The sequence below is a fragment of the Somniosus microcephalus genome, chromosome 16, assembly GCF_052327205.1.
Source record: "Somniosus microcephalus isolate GS21.2 chromosome 16, FLI_Smic_1.0, whole genome shotgun sequence".
Classification (NCBI taxonomy): Eukaryota; Metazoa; Chordata; class Chondrichthyes; order Squaliformes; family Somniosidae; genus Somniosus; species Somniosus microcephalus.
In genome coordinates this window covers 52,525,405-52,547,092 of record NC_141002.1, presented here as the reverse complement: position 1 = coordinate 52,547,092, position 21,688 = coordinate 52,525,405, and the positions used below count along the sequence as shown (strand labels likewise).

The 21,688-nt window shown below is 46.4% G+C and overlaps 1 protein-coding gene across 2 annotated transcripts in view; it reads right to left on the bottom strand.

Moving 5' to 3' along the window:
• Positions 1–1,585: 1,585 nt before the first annotated feature.
• The window catches only part of LOC147106176 (sodium- and chloride-dependent GABA transporter 1-like), a 96,228-nt gene continuing 76,125 nt past the window's right edge, over positions 1,586–21,688 (bottom strand). For both annotated transcript variants that reach the window (XM_086009031.1, XM_086009032.1), the window contains one exon: positions 1,586–3,655. In XM_086009031.1, the coding sequence (XP_085865157.1) occupies positions 3,551–3,655 (105 nt within the window). In that variant the 3' untranslated portion in view covers positions 1,586–3,550. The remainder of the gene's footprint in view (positions 3,656–21,688) is intronic.

The following is a 21,688-nucleotide window of genomic DNA, read 5'->3' as shown; positions in this document are numbered from 1 at the left end:
TCTCGTAGATGCCTTCGCTGAGGAAGCGCTGAGTGAGGGTGACGAGAGGGGCTTCCCAGGAGATCACATTGGAGAAGTGTGTGAGGCTCCAACCTTCCACAGCTGTGCCTAAGCCTTGAAGAAGTAGCCCCAAGCCTGCAGCAACAAGGTCCTTCAACATACAAGTGCTGTCCCTTTAAATCGCAGCTTTTCCGAATGACCTGCAGCTGATAGCAAGCAAGCCGGCAAGCTTCACCCCAGGTTTCATCAGCGGGGCTCCCCGCAGGCGTGTTTGATGTGGGGAAAGACCCAAAATCACAACGGCCCCTGAAAATCAACTTAAACAAGGTAATAATTGCTCATTAGTGTTCCGACGGCCAGTCCCGCCAGTGGCGGGCGGGACTGAAGCGGGTCGCGAAGAAACGGCGGTCCTAAAGTCGGATGGGGCGGGGAATTAGGCGTGTGGGGTCGCGACCCGCTTTTTCGCCGATTTTCGGCCCCCGGCCGCCTGAAAAGCCGCCCGACGGCTGGCAGAAAATCGGGGCCAATGTCTTTAGCTTTGACTTATTTCTTTTTTTCCCTGATTTCACTTTAGTCACTGATGCCTTATTACCTTTGTTACTCCCTCTGTCCCTTCCTGACCCACTCTGCTTATTTTTATCCAAAACTCTACTCTGCTCTAGAGCCTTGACATTTCTTTCGCTGCTTTAAAATTTACTCTTTCCTGAATCCTCCCACCCCCCTTCATTAGTTTAAAGCCCTATCTACTGCCCTAGTTATTCGGTTCATCAGGACACTGGTCCCAGCCCGGTTCAAGTGGAGCCCATCCCAACGGAACAGCTCCCTGTTTCCCCAGTACTGGTGCCAGTGCCCCATGAACTGAAACCCCTTCCTCCAACGCCACTCTTTGAGCCAAGCATTTAAACCTCTAATCTGTTTGCCCTATACCAATTTGCGTGTGACTCAGGTAACAATCCAGAGATTATTACCTATGAGGTTCTGCTTTTTAATTTGGATTCTAGCTCCTCAAACTCCTTCAGCAGAACCTCATTCCTAGTTCTACCTATGTCGTTAGTTCCTACATGAACCACGACAAATGGATCCTCCCCCTCCACTCCAAGTTCTTCTCCAGCCGCGAGGAGATGTCTTTAACCCTGGCACCAGGCAGGCAACACAACCTTTGGAAATCTCAGTCGCGGCTGCTGAGAACAGTATCTATCCCCCTGACTATACTGTCCCCTACCACAACTACATTCCCTTTCACTCCCCCCACTTGAGTGGTCTCCTGCACCATGGTGCCATGGTCAGCTGGTTCATCCATCCTGCAGGCTTTTCCCTCATCCACACAGGCAGCAAGAAACTCATACCTGTTAGACAAGGGCAAAGGCTGAGGCTCCTCCAGCACTTCACCTGGGGTCCCCTTAAACTGCCTGAGTTGCAGTCACACCCTCCTGTCCCTGACCACTGACCAGACCTGTACCACTACCTAACCTAAGGGGTGGGACTGCCTCCAGGATCAAAGTGTCCAGGTAACTCTCCCCATAAAATGTGGGGTCTTCTATGACTCACACTACATGTGAATGCAATAAAGGTTGGAACAAGGTAAAGCATTCAGCTCATTGAGCCCGTAACTCCCACTAGATGTGCAGTTTGCTCTATCGTTGTCTCTCTCCACTTATCCACGTTCTGGAAAATTTCTCCCTGACATCCAAAGTGAGTCAAGTAAAACTCTACAATCTCTACATTAACACCCCTGTTGTTTGACTGCCTATTTATGTGCCTATTTATAAGTGTAAGGGTGAGTTCAGTACTCATTTTCCATTATCTTCAAGTAAGTTCTTAAGGGCAACTTTGTCCAACTATCTCGTTTCCATCATCAAATTTCCAGTTTTGTTATTGATCTGCAGTCAGGAGCTCCTTGTTCTATGTCATCATTTTCTGATTTATTTTGATTCACGTGATCCCTTAACTGGAAAATAACTTGCTATTTGATGTCGGAAAATCATGATTTCCTTTCACAGTTTACTGCCAAGTTCTAAACTTTCAAGTCTTGCATTGCAGTTCAGTTCCAAAAGGCATGCAGAGAAAGAAAACACTGATCTCAGTCTACCATGCTAATGAGTACAGATTAATTTATTTACCATCCCTTTACATGTTTAAATTCAGATGAAAAGGTGAATAACCCAAATATGCAATCACTGACCCTCATACAAGAGGCCATGTGAAGGGGCCACTAGACCTCCATACAGCAAGTTATGTGGATGGATCATTGACTCTCATACATTAAGCTACATGGACTGAGTACTGTTCACAGACGTGGAAGTAAGAGAAAGAAAGATAGAATTTGCATTTATATAATGCCTTTCCCATCCTCAGGATATCTGAAAGCAGTTCACAGCCAATTCATTACTTTTGCTGTGTTGTTATTTTGTAAGCAAATGTGACAGCTGATTTGTACACAGCAGTAAGTGAGATAAATAACCAATTAATCTGTTTTTGCTGGTATTGATTACAGGAAGATTGTTGACCAGGATATCAAGAGAAGTTTCTCCTTTCCTTTGAATAGTTCAATTGGATCTTTAAAATTCACCTGGACCACCAGAGACAAGGCAGCACCTCTATCAATACAACGCTCTCAGGTGCTGACTGACCTGCTGTGTTTTCTTTACAGCATTTGCAGCTTTTCTGTTTTATTTTATTGGTCTGTAGGCAATTAGCCTTCCCTGCCACTGCCACAGATTCCTGGGAATCGCACGACAGGAAACAGTTGGCGTGAGCTTTTGTCTATGACAGCATGTGGTGTATGTCAACTTCTACTACATTCATTTATATATTTACAGAAAATGCTGGAGACACGCAGGAGGTCAGGCAGCATTGCCAGCATCTGCAGTATTTTCTTTTTGAATTTATTTATTTACTTCTTGTGACAGCAGTAATCTAAATACCTAAAAATGTTCATGCCCAAGACATTTAACAGAAATGATCATATCAGTCAGCCGACAAATTATTTTCCTGAATATTTGTTTTCAGGGTTTCGTTTTAAAGGGGAAAACTCACATCAGTGTACCAAGCAGCTCATTCCTTCCACTGAGGATGGGACTCTTGCTGTAAAATGAGGCACTGAGGAGATACCCAAGTCCAGATACTGGGACTGGCATTAGATAATCTAACTGTTCTTAACTAATGTTAATAGAACCTACAGAAGGGTCACATTAGATGGAAAATCACAGGGTCTTTTCTGACCAGCCCAAGTCCTTTGGTGGTAGTAATCATTTCTGGGACAGGTGAGAACAAGAAGTCTCACAATGTAGAGCACCTTTATTGGGCAGATTGACAATAGTAACAGGAAAGAGGAAGGTAGTTCTATTCATGATGACATTGTACTGTGCGAAAAGTGATGTTTATTTTTAATCCGGCAGGAGTTATCAAAAAGAAAATACCTTTTTTATAACTGATGACTAGAAACCAGTTCAATAGGCCAAGCTCTAATCTAACTGTGCAATCCATTTGCGCCTGTGGATTGCTGTGCAAAAAGCAAAAGGGGGGAATTTGTCTTTACAAAAGTAGACAACTAAACAGAATCATCAGCGTAGCTTCTGTTTAGCAACTGGTTGGATTTCAGCCCATTGTTTTGAATTATGACCTCTTGCCTGGGCCGTGTCATCACTTGCAAACGCTACAGTGAGGAGAGAAAGACAAGATGTTACCAAAAGAAATCAAAGTCAAAAAAGAACATTTCAGCCATTGTGTACTGGTAAAATAAGACATACATTAAGCCAGAGGATATTATAAGGACTCAAAACAAGTGATTTTCCCATTAACTTGTTGTAATGAAGCCACAATTGTTAATCCTTCAGTGTTGAGGTCAGTACATACTGACAGAGAGTACCATTATCCTTATACATAAACAGACACAAAACTGATTCAACCCATTGACCAAATTTTGGTTTCAATATTTAAACATGTTTTAAGTATTTAAATTTATGGAGAGTGAGACTCCCCCTATAGAGTGATCCAGGAGTGACAGTTCCTCTCAAAAAGGAGCCAGCCCACATCAAGCCCTGTCATAAATCTAAACTCTTTCATTACATCTCATACATACCCAGGCCTCAGTAGGAAACAGTGTGAAGATGCCATGTACATTTGAAAACCTTGCAATGCTCACATTTTCTAAAGGTTTCACGTATCGAACCATTGTAACACAAAGATGGGCTTCAGGTTAGGGGGACATGACGACCATCAGTAACCTCTTGCACTTTGGAAAAAGCAGCAGTGTGATGATATTGGGCAGCTGTGTCATGCTAATGAGTGTGAAAGGAGGTGAGGGTGCTGGCCATGCTGACCAATGCTTCAATCACTTATTTGTTACATGTTTGGGCAGTATATTGGCTGATATTTCAGTGCTAGCCAGGTATGAGCCATAGGCATACAGTTAAAGCTAGTGGTGACTTTGCCAAAAACTAGAACTGTCATCCCATAGGCTGTAAGTCAGCTGCAGGTGTCTCAGCTGCAGATGGGAGAACTCTGCTCTGATGTCCCGGAGCAATTGTCCTCAGTCATTGGTATGTAGGTTTACCAAGACCTCCAGATATGTGGGGCCTGCTGATCTCCTTGGTATGCTTTCTTTCATCTTGTCCCACCTCAATCATGAAATACTGTATTTGAGGTGCTTTAAAAAAAACTTAACCATAATGAGTAAGAAAAAAACTCTCCCTTTTTTTTGCAGAAACTAAGGCCGTAATTTTCAGTGGTGGTTGCGGGTGCGATCGGTGCTGGGTCAGGTGGTAAAGTTGATATTTTTAGGAGCAGGTTGGGAACCCGCCATCATCTCGCCCCCACGCACCTTTCCCTCGGGTGTGTTTGCCGGTGCGACAGTGAACCGACCGGCAGAGGCGGGCGACATAATTCAAATCATTATAACCTTGTTTTTAGACAGTTAAGCGCCTTTTTCCCCCTATATTTTAAATTTACATGGATGGCCATGGGAACCACACTGCTCGGGAGCCATGTCTGTCAACCTGAGGCGGGAGTTGAGTGACCATTCATAGAATCATAGAATCGTTACAGCACAGAAGAAAGCCATTCAGCCCGTCGAGCCCGTGCCGGCTCTCTGCAAGAGCACCTCAGCTAGTCCCACTCCCCCGCCCTTTCCCTGTAGCCCAAGTGACTGTTAATTTTGTCCCTGATTATTGTTTCTAAAAGCTTCCCCACTACCGAGGTTAAACTGACCAGCCTGTAGTTGCTGGGTTTATCTTTACCCTTTTTTGAACATGGGTGTAACATTTGCAATTGTCCAGTTCTCTGGCACCACTCCCGTTTCTAAGGAGGATTGGAAAATTATGGCCAGTACCTCCATGATTTCTACTTTCACTTCACACAGCGTCCTAGGATGCATCCCATCCGGTCTTGGTGACTTATTTACTTTAAGTACAGCCAGCCTTTCTAATACCTCATCTTTATCTTATCCCATCCAGTATCTCCTTTACCTCCTCCTTCACTACATCTTCTTCCTTGGTGAAAACAGATGCAAAGTACTCATTTAGTACCTCAGCTATGCCCTCTGCTTCCATGCATGCATCTCCTTTTTGGTCCCTAATCGGCCCCACCCATCCTCTTACTACCCATTTACTATTTATATGCCTTTTTTTTTTATTTCTTCATGGGATCTGGGCATCGCTGGCAAGGCCAACATTTATTGTCCATCACTGCTTGCCCTTGAGAAGGTGCTGGTGAGCCGCCTTCTTGAACTGTCGCAGTCCGCATGGTGAAGGTACTCCCACAGTGCTGTTAAGGAGGGAGTTCCAGGATTTTGACCCAGCGACGATGAATGAATGGTGATATACTTCTAAGTCAGGATGGTGTGTGACTTGGAGAGGAACTTGGAGGTAGTGGTGTTCCCCTGCACCTGCTGCCCTTGTCCTTCTAGGTGGTAGAGGTCTCGGGTTTGGGAGGTGCTGCCGAAGAAGCCTTGGCGAGTTGCTGCAGTGCATCTTATAGATGGTACACACTGCAGCCACGGTACACCGGTGGTGGAGGGAGTGAATGTTTAAGGTGGTGGATGGGGTGCCAATCAAGCGGGCTGCTTTGTCCTGGATGGTGTCGAGCTTTTTGAGTGTTGTTGGAGCTGCACTCATCCAGGCAAGTGGAGAGTATTCCATCACACTCATTACTTGTGTCTTGTAGATGGTGGAAAGGCTTTGGGGAGTCAGGAGGTGAGACAATCGCTGCAGAATACCTAGCCTCTGACCTGCTCTTGTTGCCACAGTATTTATGTGGCTGGCCCAGTTGAGTTTCTGGTCAATTGTGACCCCCAGGATGTTGATGGTGGGGGATTCGGCGATGGTAATGCCGTTGAATGTCAAGGGGCGGTGGTTAGACTCTCGCTTGTTGGAGATAGTATCATTGCCTGGCACTTCCGTGGCGCGAATGTTACCTGAGACTTATCAGCCCAAGCCTGAACATCGTCCAGGTCTTGTTGCACGCGGGCATAGACTGCTTCATTATCTGAGGAGTTGTGAATGGCACTGAACACAGTGCAGTCATCAGTGAACATCCCCATTTTCGAACTTATGTTGGAGGGAAGGTCATCGATGAAGCAGCTGAAGATGGTTGGACCTAGGACACTGCCCTGCGGAACTTCTGCAGCAATGTCCTGGGGCTGTGATAATTGACCACCAACCACCACAACCATCTGTAATGTGTTCAACACACGGACACGGGGTGTATTCCTTCAGCCATCAACACGAGGCTTCTTTATTCATTTCCTTTCTCTGTTTACTCTCTGTCGCCCCCTACCGGGGCAGAGGGTAACTATCACCACATCTCCCTTTCTAAACAGACTTTGAATACTATTCCTTTACTATTAACATTTCAAATGACCTTGTTTCAAATCATTACTTTTTTACTGTGCTTAAGAAATAACAAACTCTAACAAACATAACATCTCTAATGCACAATTTATCTCTTTTTTTTGTTTTGTTTTTAGAGAAACACGAATAATGCAAGCAGAGTAAGCTTGGAGGGACAAGGTGACTGCCTGAACCCTCCACCAAGTACCTCGGGTATTATTCTGACCCAATGAGGTGTCTTGGTTCTTAAGCTATTCATGTTGCAAAGTCCTGGAGGTATGAAGGAGGATTGCGGACCCTTTCAGGGTATCGTCTGGAACCCGATGGAGGCAGGGTATCCCCTGTGGGTGGAGGAGACGGAGGTGGGGTATCCCCTGTGGGTGGAGGAGTTCCAGGACCCGCATCCCCATTGTAGTCATCGGGAATGGAAGGCTCATCAGCAGCGTCTGGGGGCTGCTGGGTAAGTGCGAGGTGTCTGCGGTTCCTGCGAACAATCTGGCCCTGGATATCAACCAGATACGATCTTGGGGTGTTGGCCTGTCCTTGCACAATGCCTCTTTTGCGGGAGTCACGTATCCACACATAGTCACCTGGAAGGAGTGGACACAAGGGCTTAGCTCTGTGGCGACTGTTAAAGTTGGCCTGTTGTCTTAGTTTAGATTGTTTGTCCTTGTCTGTAAAATTCTGGAGGTCGGGCCAGCCTGGGGTCAGGAGTGATGGCATAGTTGGCATGGTTGTACAAAGTTTTCTGCCTTGTAGCAACTCAGCAGGGCTGAATCCGTTAGAAAGAGGTGTGGAGCGGTATGCAAGGAGTGCCCGGTATGGGTCAGGTGACTTTTTTAAAAGCTGTTTGGCTGTCTGGACAGCGCGCTCGGCAGCCCCATTGCTTTGAGGATACAGAAGACTGGATGTGACATGGGTGAAGTCCCAGCTGTTGGCAAATGAGCGAAAGGTGTCCGAGGCAAATTGGGGGCCATTACCTGTTTGGACCAGCAGGGGGACCCCTAGGCGGGCAAAGCAGGATTTCATACATTCAACGACTGCATGTGAGGTGGTGGAGAGGAGCTTGATAACTTCAATGAACTTAGAGAAGTAGTCAAACATTACCAGGTAAGTTGAGTTATCCAAATGAAATAGATCAGCCCCAACCTTCTGCCATGGGCCCTCAGGGGTGTCATCTGGAATCAATGGTTCTGGTGGTTGTTGTCTCATTTGGGCGCAGCTTGGGCATTGTTGTACTTTACGTTGTAGTTGACCGCTTAATCCAGGCCACCAGACAGAACACCTGGCTCGTGCTCTGCATTTTGTGATCCCTTGATGGCCATCATGCAGTTTGTCCAGAATGTCTTTCTGCATTGATGCTGGAATGACCAACCGGCACCCTTGTAGTAGCAATCCTTGTGCAATAGTGAGGTCACCTGAAATGGCCGCGTAAGGTCTAAGAGCGTTGTCAAGTTTCGCATGATCTGGCCAGCCCTCGCGGCAGTGTGCGAAGACCTGATGAAGTAGTTCATCCATTTCCTGTTCTTGACGAAGTGCAGCCAGGCGTTTCTCGGTAATGGGCAGTGCAGTGAGTATTGAGTGTACATAATTTTCTATGCACTGCACCTCAGGGGAATCATCCACCGGCGGCTGGTAGGGAGCCCTGGAGAGGACGTCGGCAGTTGCTAGGCTCTTCCCTGGCACATGTGATATAGTGAAGTGAAAGTGCATGAGTCGCATCCGAAAGTGCTGAATGCGGGGGGACAACTCGTCCAGGTTTTTAGATCCCAATAGTGTAAGGAGGGGCTTGTGATCTGTTTCAACCTGGAATGTCATGCCTATTAGAAAGTCTCTATAGCGCTCACACACCCATGTAATGGCCAGGGCCTCTTTTTCAATCTGCGCATAGCGCTGCTCTGTTTTTGAAAGGGCTCGTGAAGCATAGGCTACAGGGCACCAGTCAGTGTCAGGTCTCTTTTGTAAAAGGACTGCACCCAAGCCAAATGATGAGGCATCAGCTGACACTTTAGTGAGTGCATTGGGGTCATACAGTGCAAGGCCTGGCGGGGTGGTTAGCTCCGTCTTTATCTCAGTGAAAGCTTAGGACTGCTGGGGTCCCCAATACCATGAGGTCTGCCTGTTGAGGAGATCCCGGAGTGGCTTGGTTTTATTGGCTAGATGGGGTATGTATTTGCCCAAATGATTGACCAGGCCCATGAAGGCGTATTTCAGATACATTCCTTGGCGCGGCCATGTGTGCGAGGGTCTTAACTTTGTCAGGATTTGTAGAGGCACTCCGGGATGACAGTGACATCAGCCCCTCTATCGATTTTGAATTCAGTCATGTGACCACACAGGCTTAGGGTGATGGTCCACGACTGGTCCTGCCCATCTCCAATTGACCCCAGGAACGCTATCTCATTGCCGTCGTCCTCTGATATTTCAGCAACCGCAGGTGTGGATCGGCAAACTGCAGCAAATTGTCCCTTTTTCTGGCAATTCCTGCAGCTAACATCTTTGGCTGGACAGATTTGTCTATTGTGTGTACTCCGGCCACACCATCTGCAACTCTGCTTTTGTGGTTGGAAATGTGTTCCAGTTTGGGTTCCAGTGCGAGGCCTCTGTACATATTCATGTGCGTCAGTTTGTCTTGATTTGGTAGAAAAATGTTTTTGGGGGGCTGATTGTTGGGGGGCAACTTATGGTTTCAATGGACTCCTCCTCCTCATTACTATCTTTCTGAAGCATCGATTGCTGTTTCTTTATTGCTTCACTTTGGAAAACCTGTGTTTTTGCTTTGTCAACTGTGAGGTCTGGATCCATCTGTAATTTTTCAGGGAGTTTAAGATCCCTTAGTCCAACAACCAATCTGTCACGAATTAGTTCGTCCCGCATAGCTCCATATTCACAGTGTTCTATGAGCTCATATAGCGCTTTGATGAAGCTATCACCCGATTCCCCTCTCTCCTGCACGCGCCTATGGAATCTTGCGCGTTCGAATATCAAATTCCTCCGCGGGATGAAATGATTAGACAACTCCGTTTTAACTGTGTCATAGCTTTTCAGTTGATCAGCCGTAATATTCCTGCACCGGACGATCGCTTCAGCCTCCGCTCCCATGGAATATAATAGCGTGTTGACCTGTTTTTCCTGTGACTGTTTATCAAGGCCTGAAGCCTGTCTGAAGCATTCAAATCTGCTGAGCCACAACGGCCACTCTTCCGGCCGTGTAAAATCAAATTCGGAAGGGGGAGAAATCTGAAAGAATGCAGGACTTTGAGTGACCACGATAGTAAGCAACGTGGGGTAAGTACACTTTTTTTTTTCAGTCTCTCTTGTTTATCTCCGTCCTGGCTTAACTAGCTACTATGCTACACCCGTATCGTAAACTTTCACTCACCGGGAGCTGACTGGTTTCACCGGGAAAGTTAGTTCCATTGACGCAGACAGTCTTTAACATGGGTATTTCGGGTACTTGCCACTTCTGTCACCATGTAATGTGCTCAACACACAGACACGGGATGTATTCCTTCAGCCATCAACACGAGGCTTCTTTATTCATTTCCTTTCTCTGTTTACTCTCCGTCGCCCCCTACTGGGGCGGAGGGTAACTATCACCACACCATCTTCCTTTATTCTAGGTATGACTCCTGCCAGTGGAGAGTTTTCGCCCTGATTCCCATTGACTTCAGTTTTACTAGGGCTCCTTGATGACACACTCGGTCAAATGCTGCCTTGATGTCTAGGGCAGACACTCTCACCTCACCTCTGTAATTCAGCTCCTTTGTCCATGTTTGGACCAAGGCTGTAATGAGGTCAGGAGCCGAGTGGTCTTGGCAGAACCCAAACTGAGCAGGTTATTAGTGAGTAAGTGTCGCTTGATAGCACTGTCGATGACACCTTCCATCACTTTGCTGATGATTGAGAGTAGACTGATCGGGCGGTAATTGGCCGGGTTGGATTTGTCCTGCTTTTTGTGGACAGGACATCCCTGGGCAATTTTCCACATTGTTGGATAGATGCCAATATTGTAGCTGTACTGAAACAGCTTGGCTAGAGGCGCGGCTAGTTCTAGAGCACAAGTCTTCAGCACGACAGTCAGGATGTTGTCAGGGCCCATAGCCCTTGCTGTATCCAGTGCACTCAGCCATTTCTTGATATCACGTGGAGTAAATCGAATTGGCTGAAGACTGGCATCTGTGATTGTGGGGACCTCAGGAGGAGGCTGATAGGGATCATCCACTCGGCACTTCTGGCTGAAGGTGGTTGCAAACGCTTCAGCCTTGTCTTTTGCACTCATGTGCTGGGCTCCACCATCATTTAGGATGGGGATATTCATGGAGTCTCCTTCTCCCGTTAGTTGTTTAATGGTTCACCTCCATTCACCATTATATGCCATTGTGCCAGCTGAATATTTGACAGCATGAAATGTACTATAAAAGCTCTCACCTGACAGCTAGTCACTTTCCTCAGGCAGACGCTGTTGCAGACTTTGGTAAGTGGCAGAAAAAGTCTTTTAAGTGCATTTACTGAATATTAGTGAGTAAAAAAGTGAATTATTTGAAGTAAGTTTAATTTTTTAGAGTAAATTAAGCTGTTGGGGAGTTTAAACCGGAAGTAGAATCCGGGTATAAAAAGGGGCGGGCTTAGTGCGGCAGGCTGAGTGCAAGTCGCATTGAGTTTAAGCAGACTTTGGTAAGTGGCAGAAAAAGTCTTTTAAGTGCATTTACTGAATTTTAGTGAGTAAAAAAGTGAATTATTTAAAGTAAGTTTAATTTTTTTTAGAGTAAATTAAGCTGTTGGGGAGTTTAAACCGGAAGTAGAATCCGGGTATAAAAAGGGGCAGGCTTAGTGCGGTAGCGCTGAGTGCGGTCGCATTGAGTGTAAGTAGAGTTTGGTAAGTGGGAGAGTTCGGGCAAGTGGGAGGTGAGGGGGTGCTTTTTGCTCTGTTTTGCTTCCCACTCTCAGGCTATTCCAACACTGCGGAAGTGCAGCAGCGAGACAATTCAACCAGACAGGTCCCCCAGACAACATTCATGAGGGAGGTTGGTGATCAGCTGGTTGGTAGGTCCTCTTCCTTCTCTTCTATACCTTTAAGTTGGTAAGTCCTATTAAATAGTGCTGTAATATTATCATCTATATCGGGGCAGAGGGTCTTCATAACTAATAATAAGAAATTTAATTAATTACACAGATATGGGTGAACAGGTGATGTGTCACTGTTGTGAAATGTGGGAGCTGGTGGACCCCATTGAGGCTCACGGTGATTACATTTGCGATAAGTGTTTGCTGCTAGAGGAACTCAAGCTCCATGTTAAAGAGCTTGAGACCGAGCTTCAGACACTACAACACATCAGGGAGGGGGAGAAGTTCCTGGACTCTATGTTTCAGGAGGTGGTCACACCTATGAAATTAATTACTGCAGATGTAGGCCGTGGTCAGGGACATGACGGTGTGACTATGAGTGCGGCAGGTACAGGGATCCAGGATGTAGTGTTGAAGGAGCCGCAGCCCTTGCTCTTGTCAAGCAGGATCGAGGTTCTTACTCCCTCTGAGGGCGGGAGCGGGGACTGCAGGGAGGATGAGCAGCCTGGCCACAGCACCGTGGTACAGGGGGCCATTCAAGTGGAGGGAGTAAAAAGAAATGTTGTAGTGGTAGGGGATAGTATCATTAGGGGGATAGATAGGGTTCTCTGCAGTCAAGAGCGGGAGTCCCGAAGGCTGTGTTGCCTGCCAGGTGCCAGGGTTAAGGACATCTCTTCTGGGCTGGAAAGAAACTTGGAGTGGGAAGGGGAGGATCCAGTTGTCGTGGTCCATGTTGGTACAAATGACGTAGATAGGACAATGAAGAAGGTTCTGTTAAAGGAGTATGAGCAGCTAGGGGTCAAATTAAAAAACAGAACCTCAAGGGTAATAATCTCTGGGTTATTACCTGAACCACAAGCGAATTTGGCTAGGATAAATAAAATTAAAGAGTTAAATGCGTGGCTCAAAGACTGGTGTGGGAGAAATGGGTTTTGCTTCTTGGGACACTGGCACCAGTACTGGGACAGGAATGAGCTGTTCCATTGGGACAGACTCCACTTGGCCAGTGCTGGGACTAGAGTCCTGGCGAATCATATAACTAGGGCTGTAGAGAGGGCTTTAAACTAATTAGTGGGGGGGAGTTTTCTAGAGAGCAAATAACAGAAATGACAATGGAGAAGGTCATAGGCTTAGGTAGCAGTGGGGAAATTAAAAAACAGAACGTGTCAGGAAGGGACAGAAGGTATGGAGTAAAAGGTAAAGTAGTAAAAGGGGGAAAAACAGGAACTAAGTGTCACAAAACATATTTGAAAGTTCTTTATCTGAATGCACGTAGCATTCGTAACAAAATGAATGAGTTAACGGCACAAATAACTACATATGGGTATGATATTGTGGCCATTACAGAAACATGGCTGCAGGGTGACCATGACTGGGAATTAAACATACCAGGTTATTTAACAATCAGGAAGGACAGGCAGGAAGGGAGGGGAGGTGGGGTGGTTATGTTAATAAAGGAAGGAATCACTATAATACAGAGAAATGATATTGGGTCAAAGAAGCGGGATAGTGAAACAGTTTGGGTGGAGATAAGGAATAATAAGGGGGAAAAAACACGAGTGGGCGTAGTCTATAGGCCTCCGAACAGTTGCAACTCTGTTGGACGGAGTATTAATCAGGAAATAGTTGAGGCTAGTAATAAGGGAACAGCTATAATTATGGGGGATTTTAACTATCATATTAACTGGACAAATCAAATTAGGCAGAGCAGCCTTGAGGATGAGTTCATTGAGTGTATTAGGGATGGGTTTCTTGAGCAGTATGTAACTGAACTGACCAGGGGGCAAGCAACCTTAGATTTGGTCCTGTGTAATGAGACAGGATTAATTAAAAATGTCCTAGTAAAGGATCCCCTTGGAATGAGTGACCATAACATGGTTGAATTCCATATTCAAGTAGAGGGTGAGAAGGTTGGATCTCAAACAAGTGTGCTGAGCTTGAATAAAGGAGACTATGAAGATGTGAGAGCGGAATTGATTAGAGTGGACTGGGAAAATAGATTAAAGGGTAAGGCGGTACATGATCAGTGGTGTACATTTAAGGAGTTATTTTACAACTTCCAAAAAAAATATATTCCACTGAGGAAAAAAGGGTGTATAAGAAAAGATAGCCATCCGTGGCTAAATAAAGTAATTAAGGATAGTATCCGACTAAAAACAAGGGCATATAAGGTAGCCAAATCTAGTGGGAGGATAGAAGATTGAGAAGTCTTTAAAAGACAGCAAAAAATAAATAAAAGATTGATTAAGAAAGGGAAGATAGATTATGAAAGTAAATTAGCAAAAAATATAAAAACAGATAGCAAAAGTTTCGATAGTTATATAAAAAGAAAAAGGATGGCTAAAGTAAATGTTGGTCCCTTAGAGGATGAGACCGGGAAATTAATGGTGGGAAACATGGAGATGGCAAAGACGCTGAACAAATATTTTGTATCAGTCTTTACGGTAGAGGACACTAAGAATATCCCAACACTGGACAAACAGGGGGCTCTAGGGGGAGAGGAGCTAAATACGATTAAAATCACTAAGGAAGTGGTACTTGGTAAAATAATGGGATTCAAGCCAGATAAATCCCCTGGACCTGATGGCTTACATCCTAGGGCCTTGAGGGAAGTGGCGGTAGGGATTGTGGATGCATTGGTAATAATTTTCCAAAACTCCCTGGACTCAGCAAAGGTCCCGGCAGATTGGAAAACTGCTAATGTAACACCCTTATTTAAAAAGGGTAGTAGGCAGAAGGCTGGAAACTATAGACCTGTTAGCCTAACATTTGTGGTTGGTAAAATGTTAGAGTCCATTATTAAGGAGACAGTAACGGGACATTTGGATAAACATAATTTAATAGGACAAACTCAGCATGGTTTCATGAAGGGGAAGTCATGTTTGACAAATTTGCTGGAGTTCTTTGAGGAAGTAACATACGGGGTGGATAAAGGAGAATCAGTGGACGTAGTGTATTTAGACTTCCAAAAGGCATTTGACAAGGTGCCACACAAAAGATTATTGCTCAAGATAAAAAGTCACGGGATTGGGGGTAATATTCTGGCGTGGGTGGAGGATTGGCTCTCTAACAAAGAGCAGAGAGTTGGGATAAATGGTTAATTCTCAGACTGGCAATCAGTAACTAGTGGTGTTCCGTAGGGGTCAGTGCTGGGTCCCCAACTCTTTACAATCTATATTAACGATTTGGAGGAGGGGACCGAGTGTAACATATCAAAGTTTGCAGATGATACAAAGATGGGAGGGAAAGTAGTGAGTGAGGAGGACATAAAAAACCTGCAAAGTGACATAGACAGGCTAAGTAAGTGGGCAGAGATTTGGCAGATGGAATACAATACTGGAAAGTGTGAGGTTATGCACTTTGGCAGGAAAAATCATAGAGCAAGTTATTATCTTAATGGCAAGAAACTGGAAAGTACTGTAGTACAAAGGGATCTGGGGGTCCTGGTGCACGAAACTCAAAAAGTTAGTATGCAGGTGCAGCAAGTGATCAAGAAGGCCAATGGAATGTTGGCTTTTATTGCTAGGGGGATAGAATATAAAAACAGGGAGGTATTGCTGCAGTTATACAAGGTATTGGTGAGACCGCACCTGGAATACTGCATACAGTTTTGGTGTCCATACTTAAGAAAAGACATACTTGCTCTCGAGTCAGTACAAAGAAGGTTCACTCGGATAATCCCGGGGATGAGGGGGTGGTCATATGAGGAGAGGTTGAGTAGATTGGGACTCTACTCATTGGAGTTCAGAAGAATGAGAGGCGATCTTATTGAAACATATAAGATTGTGAAGGGGCTTGATCGGGTGGATGTGGTGAGGATGTTCCCAATGATGGGTGAAACTAGAACTAGGGGGCATAATCTTAGAATAAGGGGCTGCTCTTTCAAAACTGAGATGAGGAGAAACTTCTTCACTCAGAGGGTGGTAGGTTTGTGGAATTTGCTGCCCCAGAAAGCTGTGGAAGCTACATCATTAAATAAATTTAAAACAGAAATAGATAGTTTCCTAGAAGTAAAGGGAATTAAGGGTTACGGGGAGCGGGCAGGAAATTGGACATGAGTCCAGGTTCGGAATGGTCATGGCCCTGTGGGTAGTGGAGTGGGCCCACGGGCCATGTAGCCTGGTTCTGCTCCTACTTCTTGTGTTCTAATTCTGTGTTAGATTTCAGGAGATGGTTTTATTCCTGTTCCTGGCTGGGGTGGAGATCGCCTTTACAGAAGGTAAGTACTGTAGAAAATATAGGGACAGAGTGATCTCCTGGACGAGTTTCGATCGCCTAGATAGGTCGGAGAGGAATTTCCCAGATTTTTTCTCCCAAATTGGCCATTGGATTTTTTATCTGGTTTTTCGCCTCTCCCGGGAGATCATATGGGTTCGGGTGGGATGGAGAGTGATAGAAGATTTGAGGTTAGGATCAGATCAGCCATGATCTTATTGAATGGTGGAGCAGGCTCGAGGGGCCGATTGGCCTACTCCTGCTCCTATTTCTTATGTTCTTATGTTATGTTCTCACTGCATTTCCAGCACAGACTCTGAAAGCTGCAAGCCTTTCCACCAAAGTTTCCATCCAGTGTCACCTCATTGGCAGAACCTCTCTTACCATTGACAGATCACTTCTGTCATCTCTACATAAACTGCCATCTATTCCATCAACATGGGTGCCCTTTATACTGTCTCATCTTGGTCCTCAGAATCCCACCACGATCAGCCCCAACACTAGCAGCACCAGGCACACCAGCAACATCAACAACACCACCAACCTTTGCTGCATTCACCTGATGCTGCACAGGACAGAGGGCATCAACACCTGAACGCATTGCTGCCCGGAAGGCATGGGATGGCCACATCTTGGCCACATTTAGTTAACTTCACATTGTACACCCATATGGCTGCCACATTATGCGCCAGGTTGGCACCACCCCATACCAACACCATAAAGCATCCCTGCAATGACCAAGCCATTCCTTTCACAATCACCACATGTACCATAATGGCCCAGAAATTCGGGTCTCCACGGGTGAGTACGCACGGGGTACTCACCCGTAGGCCCGATGGAAGTGCCGGTTTCCTGCATGCACTGCGCATGCGCGGGAAACCGGCACTTCCGTTCCTCTGAACGAAGAGGTTCAGAGGTCGAACGCGTGCGCGGGGGAGGCTGCGCGTGCGCATCGAACTTTGTTTTTTTTTACAGGTTTTCCCAGGAAGGTAAGCCTGCAGAAGTTAGAAATATAAAAAGCAGGCGTAAGGCCTGCTTTTTACAAGGTAAGTGGTGAATTAATTAAAACTAAAACATTTTTTCCACAGGTTTATTATTTTTAAATACTTTAAAGCAAGGTAAGTTTATTTTTAGCCCCATTAGAATATAAAATTATTTTTTTCAAAAATTTAAATTATTGTTTAAAATAGTTATTTCATGTAATTTATAGTTTATTTTTAAAATGTGATTTTAAAAAAATTTTATTTGAAGATTTAGTGCTATTTTGGGGCTGTAGTATTTATAAGTCTTGACAGCACTTCCTGTCAGACTTATGAATGGAGCATTCCCTGCTCCGATTGGCTGCCCATGGCCCATGTGATCCCAGGGGACACATCGAACTAACTGCGCCCCTGGGATACGCAAGCACTGCGCACCGGCAGCTGGACCAGGCCCCAGATCAGAATTCCACGGGGTCCCACAGCTCAACGGCCGGCGCGCAAGGTAAGTGCAGATCGGGGGCTTGCACCCGCGGGAAGCACCCAACCTGAATTTCTAGGCCTATGTCTCACCATTCACTGCAACTCACTAAGCCACTTCCAAAGGTGCACACAAATCTGTCCAAGAGCGGAAAGTGGTGAAAATAAAGATTTTTATGTTTGACAGCACATTAACGGAAACTTTACATAAACATTGGATAAAACACCCAAGTGGCCACCCTTGTGAATCTACCTGTGTGTCAACTTTCTCTTCCGCGTGCTTCTACGAGATGCTCACCCTGTGGCTTCAGCAGAATACAGGCAGCCCAATCAGTTCCCTGCTGCCAAGGAGCTGGAGAGCACCTTGCTGCACATCAGTGGGGCCATGAGGACCCACGTCTACGCTGACATTCCTCCTAGAGAGGAGGTGTATGAGCCTCTGCCATCTATTCTCCATAGACAGCCAGCTATTCTCCATAGAAAGCCATAGGGGAGAAATTCAGTATCGCCCCATTTGGGGCGCAATTATCGGCCGGGCACAAAGATTAGCGTCTGACAGCAAACTTGGCTTTTATCGCCCCTGGAGGTGATTGGAGCGCTAAATCAGGCGCTACACACCTGTCTTAAGGCGCAAAGGCCGAGGAGTGAGGCGCTACCTCAGAGCGCTGGCGAAGCTCATGTGATTTCAGTCAGCAATGGAACACAGACACACTGGCGCCGGCTAGTTCTAAAAGGGGAGGGTCGATCTTGCTCTCCATCCACACCCTACTCATTGCAGCCTTGAATCTCGGCCTGGAGAGACCTGTACATCAAATCTGTTGGAAAGAACAATGGAGAGGCCCAGGGAAAGAGCTCAGAGTACAGCCCCCATATTCTCTTCCAAATCGATGTAAGGAAGATCAAATCAGAAAGAACCTGCAGAGTGCTGCTCAGTGCCCAAAACTCGTTAACACAGCTTTGAATATCTCCTGCAGTCTTTCTCTCTCACTCAGAATGCGTGGTGCAAAAATTTCGCCGACAAAAAAGGCAGGAAGCAGTCACCTTTAAATAGCGCTCCCCCCAGTCCCTTGCCGACTGCAAAACGCTCCCCTCAACCTGTCGTTGTTAGCGGCAGGCGGTAAGACAGGGGGCGTCACTCAATTTCCGGTCCAGGGCGCTACTGGGGCATTGCACTCTCGATTGACGTCACGATCTGCCGGCACAGGAGATCGTGGCAGTAGTGTGTAGCGCCACCGCAAAATGTCTAGTTAATTTCGTGAGCAGCGCAAACATCACCGCGCACAGGCACTAGTTGCTTTGCGCCCCATTAGCGCCCTCTTAAGGCGCTAACAGGAGGTGCAAACCAACCAAATTTTTCCCCCATAGAGTTATACAGCACAGAAAGAGGCCCTTCGGTCCATCGTGTCCGCACCGGCCATCAAGCCCTGTCTATTCTAATCCCATTTTCTAGCACTTGGTCCGTAGCCTTGTATGCTATGGCGTTTCAAGTGCTCATCTAAATGCTTTTTGAATATTGTGAGGGTTCCTGCCTCTACCACCCTTTCAGGCAGTGAGTTCCAGATTCCAATCACCCTCTGGGTAAAAACGTTTTTCCTCAAATCCCCTCTAAACCTCCTGCCCCTTACCTTGAAACTATGCCCCCTGGTTATTGACCCCTCTACTAAGGGGAAAAGTTCCTTTCTATCTACCCTATCTATACCCCTCATAATTTTGTACACCTCAATCAGGTCCCCCCTCAGCCTTCTCTGCTCTAAGGAAATCAACCCCAGCTTGTACAATCTCTTTTCATAGCTGCAGAGCTCCAGCCCAGGTAACATCCTGGTGAATCTCCTCTGCACCCTCTCCAATGCAATCACATCTTTCCTATAGTGTGGTGACCAGAACTGCACACAGTATTCCAGCTGTGGCCTAACTAGCGTTTTGTACAGCTCCATCATAATCTCCCTGCTCTTATATTCTATGCCTCGGCTAATGAAGGCAAGTATCCCATATGCCTTTTTAACCACCTTATCTACCTGTCCTGCTGCCTTCAGGGATCTATGTACATGCACACCAAGGTCCCTCTGATCCTCTGTCCTTCCTAGGGTCCTACCATTCATTGTGTATTCCCTTGCCTTGTTTGTCCTCCCAAAATGCATCACCTCACACTTTTCAGGGTTAAATTCCATTTGCCACTGTTCTGCCCATCTAACCATCCTGTCTATATCGTCCTGTAGCCTGAGGCTTCCCTCCTTGCTATTTACCACTCCACCAATTTTCGTGTCATCTGCGAACTTACTGATCATACCTCCTACATTCATATCTAAATCATTAATGTGGCGGGTCGCGACTCCATTGCTGGCTCCTTCCCACTTCACAGAATTACTTTATGTTAATAGGGCCTATTAAGCCCGCTTTGCACATTACCCGGCCCAATTAAGAGGTGCAGGTCTGGTGATGTCATTCATGACGCATTTTCAGCTGGGATCTTTAAAGGGGCCATGGCCACATTAGATTTGAAGGTTAATGTAACATAGTGGTGTCAGTACACTACAGCATTGGAGTGCTGCAAACACTGACAATGACTGCACAAAGGCAGAGAGCTGCAGCCAGGTTCTGTTCTGTTCCATATGCTTATGGAGGGAGTCAGAGCACGCAGGGAGGTCCTCTTCCCTTCCAATGGGCAGAAGAGACTTCCCCAAGAGACCAAAACTGCCTGATTGGAGATTGCAGAGGAGGTCATAAGCAGGGATGTGGTCAGGAGGACCTGGGTGCAGTGCTGCAAACATTTCAATGATCTCATTAGATCAGGAAACGTTAGTACAAAGCCACACTCAACTTCATCCTGCTGTGCCTCTCATCACATCCCCATCACTCTGCCTTCCCTACCCTACTCCTGCACATCCTTACTCACACCAACATACCTTGCACATCCACCCATCCCTCTCTCTCTATCTACATTATCACACCCCCATCTGACTAACCACCCCTCACATTCACCCTCATCCTAATGCAATCATACCAACTAACAACACACAAGGAGGCCACTTGGCTTTGGCACCCTCTAAAGATATAACCCATCCATTCCTTACACTCATTCCATCACGCTCACTCAACCTTCGCTTCTTTCCCTCTTTGCACGAAAAGAGAGCCCACAATAAGAGAGAGAGGGAGAGAACCGGCGGTGGCCCTCCATCATTTGCAAACCTTACAACAGCAGAAGAGGCTGCTTTAGAAATATCTGGAGTTGCCAAGCAGCTGGAAGTGGGAGACAGAGAGAGGGGGACATCTCAGCAACCTGATGACAAAATTACATATCATACAGCTACATGGTACGCATCAGTCACTTATATGAGACTGATGTCAGCAGCCAGTGCATGGTCATCATATGCATAATGGTATCTCCTTGATGAGTACCTCTCCGTTCTTGGCCCGCAGTGGGGAAGGTCCTTGGGTGCTTGGGCCGTAGATGGTCTTGACTGCGCTAAAGAATCCACGCACGTCGTGGTTGTCGGCTAGCTGCTGGATCTCCTGCGCTTTCTCCACCCACCATCTGTTCTTTAGGTCGCAAGTTTTTTGTTGGACCTCGGCCTTCAGGCTTCTGTAGAGCTGCTTTCTTGCTCTCGAGTTCTGTTGCTGTTTCCAGATCAGAAATGCCTTGCGCTTGCGGCTTATTAGCTCCTGGATCTCCTGGTCATTCTCGTCGAACCAGTCTTGGTGTTTCCTGGTTGAGTGAACGAGCGTCCCTTCATAGGTGTTGATTATGGAGGCCTTGAGTGCAGACCAGACGCTGTGGGCACTCTGTGTCTCTGCAAATTTGGGAGTCAACAGGTTGTTTGTGAGGCGCAGGCTGAATAGGGCTTTCTTAGCGGGGTCTTTGAGTGCTCCAGCGTTAATTTTCCTGCGGCATTGTTTCTGTTGCCGCTGCTGTTTTGGGGCTACGTTGATGGAGATGATAGAGCAGATTAGGCGGTGGTCTGTCCAGCAGTCATCAGCTCCTGTCATGGCGCGGGTGATGCGGACGTCCTTGCGGTCAGGGAAGCAGTCAGTGCCCGCTGGAAGGAGCACTTCGAAGATCTCCTTAACCACGACTCTGTCTTCGACACGAGTGTCCTCAACTCCATCCCACAGCATGCTACCCGC